Source organism: Podarcis bocagei (genome assembly GCF_964188305.1).
Source record: "Podarcis bocagei genome assembly, chromosome: 7".
Classification (NCBI taxonomy): domain Eukaryota; kingdom Metazoa; phylum Chordata; class Lepidosauria; order Squamata; family Lacertidae; genus Podarcis; species Podarcis bocagei.
This window is the reverse complement of record NC_138132.1, coordinates 65,160,961-65,173,320: the sequence shown is the minus strand read 5'-3', so window position 1 is coordinate 65,173,320 and position 12,360 is coordinate 65,160,961. Positions and strand designations below refer to the sequence as shown.

Sequence of the window (12,360 nt, the reverse complement as noted above, 5' to 3'; positions counted from 1 at the left end):
TGCTGGATGTTCTCTTTCTCTCCCTCCCTGCCACCTGCTAGCCATGGGGGTTTGCTCCAGTGGTTTGGGTAAGATGCGATCATGCTGTATTCAGAAGCTCAAGCTTGTGCCTTACCGGTGAGAGGAGACGGCTCTCTCCTAAGACCAGAATATGTGAACACCCGGTGAATCTGAATGTTGGAAGATTCAGAACAGAGAAAAGAAAGGACTTTTTCCACACAGGGCTGCCAGTTGAACTACGGAACTCCCTCCCACAGGAGGGAGCGATGGCCACTAACCTGGACGGTTTCAAAAGAGACAAATCCATGGAGGAGAGGGCCATGGGTGGCTGCCAGTCACGATTGCTACGCTCTGCCTCCACATGCTGGCAAATGCTTATGAACCACTGCTGCTCTGAGCTGTTGCCAAAAACCTTCCCCCTCAGCCTTCCTGGCATGTTCTGGTGCTTGTCTTAAGCTGTCCTCTCCCTCCACCCCTGGCTTCTGTCTTCCAGGTTTGGGTCTGGGGTCCCGCGCCACGGCCGTCAGCACCTCGGAATCCAGCGCTGGGACGGGCACCAGCACCCCCTCCACCCCCACCTCCACCACGCAGAGCCGTCTCATTGCCTCTTCGCCCACCCTCATCTCAGGGATCACCAGCCCCCCGCTCTTGGACTCCATCAAGACCATTCAGGGTCACAGCCTGCTGGGGGGGGCACCCAAGGCGGAGCGCGGCCGCAAGAAGATCAAGGCGGAGAACCCCACGGGGCCCCCCGTCCTGGTGGTGCCCTACCCCATCTTGGCTTCGGGCGACATCGGCAAAGAGGGAAAGACGTACAGGTGTGTGGGAGGGAAGGGGTTAACACTCTGCCGCCAGCGTGGGTGGGGGAGTGGGGTGGGGAGACCTCAGGCCCCTTAGCATGGCGGGGAGCTGGACTAGATTGCTCTTGGAGGTCCCTTTCAACTCTATGATTCTGTGTACAGAAATAGGGTCAATGATATCTTCAAAATGGATAAAAAGAGGGGTTTTCAGTTATGAAATCTGAAGGTTTCAATACGATCTGTTAGCAAACAATATAAAATTACTGTTGAAAATGTATAGATTGATGTTGGAATGACATACAAAGGATGAACAGGTGAAGACCGGAAAGCTCAGGAACCAAGAAGACCAAAACTTTAATAAGGAATGGGGGAAATGTATGATTTATCTTGGAGACCACTGTAAACAGATGAAAACATTAGCAGAATTGCAATAACACTTGTAATGTAGCGGGTATTGTGGAGATGATGAAGTTATTTTAAAAAATGGAGTGCAGAAAAAGATGCAGTGGAAAAGTTTTAATAACAGAACCCCTGGAGGGGAAGGTAAGGTGGGAAGTCAGAGATTCAGAGGAATCTCTAAATTGTGGATATGTGTTAGGTTATTTTTTACAATTTTATACTTGTGAAATCAAATAAAAATTATGTCAGGAATAGGGTCACTGTTCTTGGACTGTGCCAGTTTAAACTCGAGATAGGAGAATGGGTACAGCTCAGCGGCGGAGCACAAGGCCCCGGGTTCAATCCGCAATGGCATCTTCAGGGAGGGCTGGGAATGTCCCCTGCCTGAAAAAAAGCCTGGAGAGCTGCTTTCAGTCAGAGTCGATAATACTGAGCTCTATGGACCAATCAGTGAGCAGGAGGAGACGCTCCCACCAATGGGCTTTTGATGGGGGGGTGGGGCCAGCCACTTTTCAGTCATGTGATGCAGTAACATGCTGCATCATTGACAGATGGGCGGCTGACCTCTCAAATTTGACCAATCCTGACGATGGTCTGACCCATGGAGCCGGAAATAGCTTCCCACCCATGGTGTGGAGAGGAAATGCTCCAGAGAAGCCCAAAAGCTGTACACAAAAGCGGCAACTTGTTGGATGTGCTTGCTAGGGAGCTGCTGCCAGTCAGAGTAGGCTACAGTGAAGTAATGAGCCAAGACTTTCCTGCTCAGGCCTCAGACATTAGAAACCAAGGAGCAGGTGATGCTGGCCACTAGGCTGATGTGTCAGGGCAGCTTACATTTTTATTGCTGGTTCTAAATGTGTTTTGGCGTATTTTAATGGATGTGTTTTAACTGGGTTTTTAAAAAAATACTTTCTATTTTATAATGATGTTTTCTGACGCTAGAATCCCAACTTGGGAGAAGATATATATATCTATATATATCGATATTGATATATATACAGTGGTACCTCGGGTTTCATTCGCTTCAGGTTACATATGCTTCAGGTTACAGACTCCGCTAATCCAGAAATAGTGCTTCAGGTTAAGAACTTTGCTTCAGGATAAGAACAGAAATTGTGCTCCGGCAGTGCGGCGGCAGCGGGAGGCCCCATTAGCTAAAGTGGTGCTTCAGGTTAAGAACAGTTTCAGGTTAAGAACAGACCTCTAGAACGAATTAAGTACTTAACCCGAGGTACCACTGTGTGTGTGTATATATATATATATATATATATATATAGAGAGAGAGAGAGAGAGAGAGAGAGAGAGAGAGAGAGAGAGAGAATATCGTGGAATGGCAGAATTGGAGAGGACACCAAGGGTTATCCTCTCCGAGCCTCTCACTGCAGGACATTAAAGACATCGTTAAGAAATAAATGATGATAGTGACTATGTTTTGATGCAGAATTGTGACTTTGAAATGCTCCCCCCCCCCTTCTTGTCCTTGACCGTCTCCAGGTGTAAAGTCTGCCCCCTCACTTTCTTCACCAAGTCGGAGATGCAGATCCACTCCAAGTCCCACACAGAGGCCAAGCCCCACAAGTGCCCCCACTGCTCCAAGTCCTTCGCCAACGCCTCCTACCTGGCGCAGCATTTGCGCATCCACCTGGGCGTCAAGCCCTATCACTGCTCCTACTGCGAGAAATCCTTCCGCCAACTTTCCCACCTCCAGCAACACACCAGGTAAGGGACCTGCTTATGCTCGCTGGGATCAGTCGACTGGGTTGCCATTTTGGGTGAGCATGGGAAGCAAAGATGGCCACCAGAAAATGGAAATCCTCCTTTTCGTTAACAAGAACAAGGTTAAGTAAAAAAGCAAGCCTTTAGTCCTCATGGCTTGAGTGAGTGTGTGTCAAATGGCACACACCCCCACCCCCACTTCTTTGACCAGCAACATCAGAATAAATTGACGCATAACGGTGCACATTTTCCAAGATTTGTTTCCTACTTGATAGATTAAACCAGCATTTCTCAAACTTGGTTAGGGTGGGATTTTAACATATACGAAACGGTTTTAAATATGCCTGTAGACATGGAATTGTTTTATGTATCTACTACATATTTTGGAAAGTTGCCTCTTTGCTATGCGTTAGGACAGGACAGGACAGGACCCTAGGATCGAGGTTCTGTGCATGTTTGGGTACAGTTCGGCGCCATTTTGAATCAAGATGGTGGCCCATACCTTTCAAAACCGTCCTGATTTGTAACCACTAATTTCACCATTTCCTAATATGAAATTGCTGTGTGATATTTTGCGGGAGGCGGTTTGTGAACTGAGTCAGGTAAGTGAAGCAATGGAGGAGAGGCGGAAAACACCTCAGCGTTCGCTCTTGCTGCCTTTCAGAATTCACACCGGAGACAGACCCTACAAGTGCCCTCACGCCGGATGTGAAAAGGCATTCACACAGCTCTCAAATCTCCAGGTCAGTCGGTTGGGAATTCGGGTGGTATGTGCCAGGTGAATTGGAAGTCCCAGAGTGGGTCAAAGCATTTGAGGGTTAGAGATAATTGGGGTGCATTTATTCGGTGCCCTGTGTGGCAAGACAGGACTGAGGTTTTCCTATGTTGAATATTTATGTATCTTATGCTGCAAGCACCCAAAAAAATTGTCTTGATGGTCTGCTGATCTAACCTAGTCCTCTGCTTCCAACAGCAGACACCTTTGGGGGCTCAAATGCTTGGCCCAGAGAGAGAGGGGGAGCCCTCTTGTCTGTCCTGCGGCTTCTGAGGTTCAAAGGTATTATTCCCTCTAAAGACGGAGGCTCCACGTAATTGCTGAATAGCCAGTGAACATTATTACCTGCTTTGGGACCTTTGGGTGAAAGGCAGGTAATAGCTTTATGTATGCATGTAGCACAGAGTAAAATGAAATTGGCATCAACATTTTAAAAGTTGCAGTTGTGTCACAGACTCCAGAGGAAAATGACAAAATGCCTGAGGTCAGTTCCTGGTGATTTTTTTTTGTTCGCTACAGCCCAGAACCCATGTGGTATAGTGGTTAGAGTGCCGGACTCAGGTTCAAATCCCTCCCCCCACTCAGCCATGAAAGTCACTGGGTGTGACCTTGGGGGCCAGCTGGTATCTCTCAGCCTAAGCAACTTCGCAAGGTTGGCATCTTGATCTGAGCTGGGTGAAAGGGTGCAAGTCTCATCTGACTGCCCTACTGCAGATTTAGCAAGGAGGGCTTGATAAAAGATTTTGCAGAGATCTCAGTGAAAGTAGTAGTGTAGAAGGACTTGGGTCTTCAGAGTTGCAAGGGGGTACCTTGGTTGGTGGCGAGGTGGACTTCTGAGGGCTGCCATGTCAATCCCCTGTTCCTTCCTGCCCCTTTCCCACCCAGTCTCACCAACGGCAACACAACAAGGACAAGCCCTACAAGTGTCCAAACTGCTACCGGGCCTACTCGGACTCTGCCTCGCTCCAGATCCACCTCTCGGCACACGCAATCAAGCACGCCAAGGCCTACTGCTGCAGCATGTGTGGGCGGGCCTACACTTCAGTGAGTAGCAGGGGCTGTTGGCTGGGCAGGAAGCAAGGCAGGTGGGGAGTGCAAGAGAGACACGAGTTCAAATCCCCTCACGCACTGGGCATGAAGTCTACTGGGGGTGGCCTTGGGGGGGGGAGGTCAGTTGACCGCTCTGGGACTAACCCAGCTCACAGAGCTGTTGTGAGGAGGAAAACGCTTCAGAGTAGCCATCAATAGCTTTATGTCCTCCTTGAATTGGTCCAATCCTCTTTGAAAGCCATCCAGGTTCCATAGTTGTGAGGACAATACTCAAGTCGGGATATTGTGGGGTGTGGGTGCACAGCTTACTTTAGTTTTCTGCTTGGTGATTGCGGGGTGGAGGTGTTTCTCCCCCAGTTGCCCTGTGACGGGCCAGGAGATCCCCTCTGTGGATCAGGCCGCTCCCCAATCTCCCCCAAATCATGCTGTGGGAGCAGGTCAGGGTGGAGGTGAAGGGAGGACCCAGACATGCTGAAATGAATCTACGTCACCGTAGACGGGGGGGGGGGCAGCCGCTTCCTGCTTCCCCGAAACTGACCTTCCCTTTCTCCCTCTCCAGGAGACCTATTTGATGAAGCACATGTCAAAACACACGGTGGTTGAACATCTAGTGAGTCAACACTCTCCTCAAAGGACGGAGTCTCCCAGTATCCCTGTCCGAATCTCGCTCATCTGAATCTCGGGGAGCAGCCTCCACCCCCTGGCCTGGCCCCGCTCCCGTGCAGCCACCCCCTCTTGAATCCCAGAAGCGGGGAGCAAAAGACAAGGACACCTTGGCATCACGGTCAAACAACCCACGGTCCCTGCTCCGCAGCGCCCCTCTTGCCATGGGGTGATCCTCATCCGCCACCAGTCAGGACAGAGAGAGAGAGAGAGACTGGATGGAGCCCTGTTGGCAGCCAGGGAGACTGGGGAGGGGAAAGATATTTTTCGTTCCAAGTTGGTGGCAGCCAAAGACAATCCCAGAGCACTTTGAAGACGTCCACACCTCTCCCTTCCCTGTAACAGAGCCTCTGCCCCAGCCACAGGCCCCCCCCTTCTTTCATTTTGGATCCCCACTTCTCTCCCCTCCAAAATCCCTGTTCCACTTTAATTTCACATAGGAAATTTGTCACCCAACGGGCCAGGAATTTGCAATGCAGATAATGGGAAGCCAGCCCCCTTCTGGACTCTTCTCTGGAGCCGCTACAGGACCTCCTTGGCCAAAAATGGGGCAGTGTGAGGTTATTGCTGCGGGGTGGGGTGGGGACAGGCACCCCAGGAGTGGCCTTTGGCTAGGGTGGGCACAGTGGGAGGTGAGGAGTCTCAGATGCTGCAACATCACACGGTCAGGGCCCATTGCACCAGTGTTGGTGCAAAGGATTACATCAATGCTCAGAGGCTATGGGGTTTGCCACACCTTCAGTTAGGAGGTGGAAGGGAGTGGGGGGTTGTCCTAGAAACAGATGAGGGGGGCACCTTCGGAATATGGTTAGGAGACACACTGCAGTAAGGGGGGAGATGGCAAGAGACTGGCAGTGTTATGCCCATTCAGAAGTACACAAGGCTTTGTCTGCCCATCACCTTAATCTTGAGGCACCGTGTGAAAGTTTGCCCACCTGCAGCGCCATCTTTGTGTATGAGTAGCCTCCAGCCCTGCTCTCTCCTTGTATGGAAAAGGAGGGGAGGGGATGTAGGGGAGGGCTGGGTCTCTTCTGTGGGGAGTAAAGGTGGGCATTGACCTGCTCCTGGGTAATGCCGCCATTCGGCTCACCCACAGCAAGATGTGCCAGTCCATTTCTCCCATCTTTGCAGAGGGCTGTCAGCTGGCAGAAGCGAAGCCCCAAGGGTGTTTTGGGGCAGAAGACAGGTGGGGGGTGGTTCTTGATCCTGGCTGCCCTACCCTTCAAGCCCGATCAAGGCACCACCTTGCAACCTCTCCAAGGAGGTCTCCAGCACTGGTTGGCAGGGCTGGAAGAACCTATGGTTCTCCCGGGGCGTGCCCACAGCATTGGTGGGTGGGGGGGGCACAGGTTCCTCCCTAGCCCCAGAATAGAAACATAAGCAAGTTGCTCATTCCAATTTCCATTTGAACATGGCCATAGCAGGCACGTATTTGCAGAATAGGTGGAATTGTCATCCTTCTCCAGTTGCTGTCATTTGAGGGGGTTTGATCCACTTGCACCAAGATCTAGGGGGTTTAGAGTTTTTTTAAAAAATCCACACCAGTATTCCAGAGAATTCTGGGGTTCCCAAGGGCTCGTTTGCTTGCAAAGCCACGTTCTGTTGCCTTGAGAGGGGTCAGCTTCCTAGTGACCCCAGAGGACTGAGCACCTCCTAGAATGCCCCCCCCAAAAAACAAAAACCTCCCCTAAGCAAGTAGTCTCTGGAAGCCCCATTGATTGAGTGGAAGGGTCCATGGAGTTCAGAAAATCTGCAAACCGCAGAAACACAGAAAGTGTGGTGTGATCCTCTGCGACTCGTCTCCTGCAAGGCTGTTTTCCTCCAATTCCTGTCAAATGGGAAAAACGCCTTTTAAAGCTTTATTGCTACACTAGATTTGCTACCCAAGATTGGAAGCAGAGGACAACATTGCAGTTTCCCTTGATTGGGTGGGGGGGGGGGGAGCCTGTCAAATGGGACTTCTTTTTCACTTGCTATGTTTTGGCAATTTCCAGTTTTCCCAGATGCTACATGTGTCCCCGACTGCTTCAGCTCCAGCTCTCTCTCCACCCCCACTGCCATGAGTCAACCGGTCATCTCTCTGTGGCCACCCCAGTGGCTGAGGAGGGGCCATGGCCTCCTGGGTGCTGTGAAGAAGAACAGCTCAAAGCGCCAACAGGATGGCACCCTCTCTGGCTCTTAAGGTCTTCTGTGGCTCCTTGGATAGCTGTGAAGGGACTGTGGCATGATGCCAACTGCTCTCGCCCCAGGCTCCCATCACAAAAAGAGAAAGTAGCTTTCTGAGGTGGTGCTGCACCTCCCTCAAACTAAGTTCTCTTGGCAGTTTCTCTCAAAGTGCAAGGTAAATGGGCCACAAAGCTTCCCCAAACAACAAGACTTAAAAACCACCTCTATATTATGTACCCTTCAGTTGCGTTAAAAAACAAAAACGAACTTTTTTTAAGATAAACTTTTTAAGCCTTAAAAATATATAATTTTGTTTTTTATCAGTTGTTTCTTTTACTGTTTGTATTTGATTTGATCTTTTCCTTTTTTTAAAAAACAAAACCTTGTTCCCTTTTCAGTCGGTTTTGAATTGTTGTATGATATTCAATATTGTAGCCTCTCTTTTTTTGATCCGCATGTTAATAACTGTGTAAATAGGACTCTTATGCATAATGTTAACAACTTTTTTCTATATAAAGAAGCCCAGGCCACATCTAGCTAGATCCTTAGTTATTATCATTACCTTATAACTGAAAAAGGAATTTTTAAAAGAGTTTTTTTAAAGGGTCTCTCCCTCCCACCCCTTCCCTTCAAAGAAAAGTCTTGCATTGTGGAATCCGGGACTGGTGAGAGGAGGCAACTTCTGCCTCGCTGCCAAACGCCATTTGCATTGTTTTGAAATGAAATGGGGGAAAGAAGGAAAAATAAATAAAAAATTGCTTTGTATTTCTCTGTTGTGGAAAAAAGATAATAAAAGCGTCTTTGCAACCTTGGGCTGGATTGGAAAGCGTACCAGTCTTCTGACTAAGGGTTTTTTAAATAAAAAATGAGATGAACAGGGATACTTGGTGAGCATTTGGGACACCAGACATGTATTGTGAAGTACTTCGGTTTTGCTAAAGATTTACAGAAAGCCCACTTAATCCAGCTCCCTGTGGTCAGCTAGATGCGTTCAGGTCCTGCTTGAAGATTTCCCACAGGCAATTCTCCCCATGTGATTCCCAGGAACTGCCTCTGAAGGTAGAAAAAGTAGCCATCCTGCCTGCCAGCCACTGCTGAAACAAGCATCTTTTAAGAACTTCTCAGCATCCTGAGGTGACAGAAATTACGCTTGAGCAACTGAGGAAAAGCCTTGTGTGTGCCAGAGGGGGTGGCAGATGGAAGGAAAGTCACTCTGGAGAAGTGAGGGGGAATGGGATGCATTTTGCAAATGTCAGAATACCAAGCCGAAAACTTCTGCTCTAGCAAGAACTCGTGTCAGCCATGTGCCTGGAAACCATAGTTTCCTGGCTCTGCCATGAAGCTCACAGGTGACATTGAACCACTCGCCCCATCTCAGCATCTCCTACCTCATAGGGTTGTTTGTGAGGGCAGAAAAACATGTACATAACCTTGAGCTTCTTGCAGAGAGAAAAAGGGATGGAAATGAAAAATATGAAGGGGGAAAAGATTCAGATTGCAGTTTAGGAACCACCTCTCATCCCAACTGCATTAAAAGCCAATGAGACTCCCCGACGCTGAGGGAGCAGGCACTGGAGGGCAGTTAGACATAACATCCCCCAGTGCTCCTTAAGAGAGACTGCTGCCCCAAGGTGAGGAGGATGCTGTCTTGTCAACACAAGGTGAATCCAACTGGATCAGGCCAGCATCCCGCTCTCAACAGTGGGCAAACTTGCAAGCAGGATCGTGAACAAGAGCCCTCTCCCCATCTGTGGCTTCCAGCAACAGCTATTCAGAAGCACGGCTGCCTCCAACTGCAATTTTCCAATCTTCTCTTGAAGCCATCCAAGCCGGTGGCCATCACCGCTTCCTGTGGCAGTGAGTTCCACCGTTGAACTCCGTGTTGCATGAAGAAGTCCTTTCTTTTCGCCTTGCAAGTTCTCGTCTTGGGAGAGAGCGAGGAAACATATTTCTCTGTCGTTTTGATGTTATGATTCAGCTGGAGAATCCAGCTGAACGTTCTCCGCCCTAGGAAGCTAAAACGTCCCGGGACCTGCCCCCAGCCACCCAGCCCCATAGCAAGGAAGCCTTTAAAATACATGGCATCTTTTTTTTTTTAATTCCAAAAGGTGTTTATTAAAAACAGGAGGGGGGGCAACAGTAGAAAGTCCTTTTGCTTGCAGCCCAGAGGCTGTGGACAGTGGCCAGCACGAAGAAGGGGGGCACCACACACAAACCGTCAAAAGGGGCAGGGGGGTGCAGCTCAGCTGCAATCCCACTCCCCGCAGTTCCTGATCACCCGAGGAAAAAGCCCGCCCACTCTCGACAATCCTGAGGCCAGCCCCATCTTCCAGGGAGAGAGCCGGCTCCTCCTGCCCTGCCTTGATATTATGGGAGGGGGAGAATGGGGGGGGGGGTGAGGTGTTTGTGGCAGGAGCCAAAAGGGCCTTTTATTTAAATTTTTAAGGCAGCTGCAGACCTGGTCCCAAATCAGAATAGAGGCCTCCCCAGTAGTCCTGGATGTCAGCCAGCCAGTTTGCACGACTTGCGCTTGGCTACTTACTCCTCCCCTTTAAAAAAAATTGTTTTAAAAAAACCAAAGTGTGAGGGGAGCAATACACCCCCGCGAGACTGGACGGAGATCCCTTCTGCTCCTGCATGATCCCCCACTGGAATCAGGAGATCTATCAGGGCAGCTGCTTCCCCCACTGTGCCTTGGGAAGAGATATAGCAGAAGAGGAAAGGGTGCAGGGAGGGAGGAGAAAACAGAGAGGGCACTACTCGGCACCACACACGCGCGCACACACTCACACGCCTACAAAAAAATTTAAGGCAATGGTCCTGTTTGGCTTTTGAGGTTTCAAGTAGGTGTGTCCGATCCTGGGGGGTGGGGTCTCTGGGACGCAGGAGAAGCAGCTTCCAGGGTGAGGAAGAGGGTCCTTGCCCCCACCACTAAAAAAACAAGGTTGCATGACTCCATTGCTGCAGGGGGGAAGCTAATGCTACATATTTATGTACAGCCCCGCAACGGCTTTAGCTTACGGACATCCCACCCGAGTCGGGGTCCCTCCGTGCCCCTCCCATCGTCGAGGGAGGCTGGGGGTGTTGCCTCTGTGCTCGAGTTGCATTGTGAAGAGTGGGAGGCAGAAGAAAGCAGAGTCCATTTTGTTCCCAGCCCCTCCCAGCCTCCGAGAAAGAAAGCATCCGTTTGCCAGCCGGGCCTCCCACCCGCCCTGGCCTGAAGGCCTCTAGGAGTCTTTCAGCATACAGATGCGGGCGTAGATTTTGAGGGCTGGGCCCAGTTTGATGTTCATGGCGCTCATGAGGTGGTCCTCCTTCAGGAGAAGCAGGGCCTGGCCGTCAATCTCTTGCGCCCGGAACTCCTCCGCAATCTCCTGGCAACCTGCGGCAGGGGGAGAGGAAAAGCCCCATCACTGCGAGAAAGTGATAATACAGGGAAGCAGGCAGAGGGCCTTCTCAGCAGTGGCGCCCTCCCTGTGGAACGCCCTATCATCTGACGTCAAGCAGATTAAGGATGGCACAACTTTTAGAGGAGTTCTGAAACACAGCCCTCTGTTGGGAGTTTTCCATGTTCAATGTTTTATTATGTTTTTAATCATCACCAGAAAACGGTCAGAACTTCTCAATGCCAAGAGCTGTTCCAACAGTGGGACAGACTCCCTCGGAAGCTGGTGAGCTCTCCTTGGTTAGAGATTTCTAAGCCAAGGTTGGATGGCCGATGCTTCAGCTGTGGTTCCCACAATGCAGGGAAGTTAGGGCTAAATGACCCCTGGGATATTTCCGTAACCAAATCAAATCCATCCATAAACTTAACTCCTCAAAGTAGCAACACCGGAAAATATTGGGCTTCCCACCAGACCAGAGAATTGGGAGAGAGGGGGGCAGGCTCATTTCTGCCCAACTTGGACCGCTCCAAGGTTCCCTTCCTAAGCAGGCAGGCGGAAGGCCCCAATCCTTACCGGGCAAGGACCGAATGAACTCGTAGACGTCCTCCACGTTCCACTTGGTGGGCTCGCTGGGCAGGAAGTGGTGCCCAATGCCCACCAGGTCTCGGACGTGCACATCGGGCAGCTCCATGTCGCGCTCGCCCTGGCGCCGGCGGGAGGCGGAGGAGCTGGCCGAGAGGGGTGAGAGGGGCTCTTCGTAGCTGGAGTTGTCCGAGCAGCGGCTGGAGTCCTCCTGCGCGTGAGCCAGCTGCAGAGACCCAGAGACGGAAATGGGTCCCGAGCCAGGAGGCAGCGATACCGGCGCCTGCAAACACAGAGGAGCACCCCACTTTAGGAGGCTGTGCTATTGCCCCATCCGGCCCAGTGTTGCCTCCTCTGGCCGGCAGCTGCTGTCTGGAGGGCTCAGTTACAACATCTGTATGTTTACTGCGCTAACTCCCTGAGCTCCTCAATTTCTTTGGAGCCACTGCCCCCTTTGGTTCCACAAGATCATAGAATAGCAGTCTGCACAGCTTATGAGAGGAAGGTAACCACACAATAAAATACAGAACAGGAACGATTCATTGTGCGTTTATTCAGAACCCAACGGGAATTATTTACTTAATTCAACAAAATTGAGAAATTTTTCGAAATTACACTACAATATACCAAAATGCGAATGCAGTAATAATATTAACGAACATCAGCAACATTAGATGAAAAAAAAAGGGGAGGAACCATTGGCTAACCCCGCTTTAGCAATATCGTCTCCCTTTTGTAATCTTTTTTTTGCAGACTGTGCAAAAAGAACTTCTGAGACAGCTCAGAAGAAACTGAACTGGGCATTCCTGTTCCCACACATCAG

General features: G+C 50.3%; 2 protein-coding genes across 6 annotated transcripts in view; one reads left to right on the top strand and one right to left on the bottom strand.

Annotated features, from left to right (window-relative positions):
- Positions 1-387: 387 nt before the first annotated feature.
- Positions 388-8,381, top strand: LOC308591553 (zinc finger protein 362-like; the record flags this gene model as incomplete). The annotated part of the gene is made up of 5 exons (XM_081202320.1): positions 388-818; positions 2,694-2,918; positions 3,580-3,658; positions 4,576-4,734; positions 5,300-8,381. Coding segments are annotated over 5 exons (1,011 nt in total), but the record flags the coding sequence as incomplete, so codon positions are not given.
- Positions 7,082-12,360, bottom strand: part of LOC308592482 (polyhomeotic-like protein 2) — a 65,484-nt gene continuing 60,205 nt past the window's right edge. For all 5 annotated transcript variants that reach the window (XM_081203991.1, XM_081203994.1, XM_081203992.1 and 2 more), the window contains 2 exons: positions 11,529-11,820; positions 7,082-10,951 (listed from right to left, as the gene is read on the bottom strand). In XM_081203991.1, coding sequence (XP_081060117.1) covers positions 10,797-10,951; positions 11,529-11,820 — 447 coding nt within the window. In that variant the 3' untranslated portion in view covers positions 7,082-10,796. The remainder of the gene's footprint in view (positions 10,952-11,528; positions 11,821-12,360) is intronic.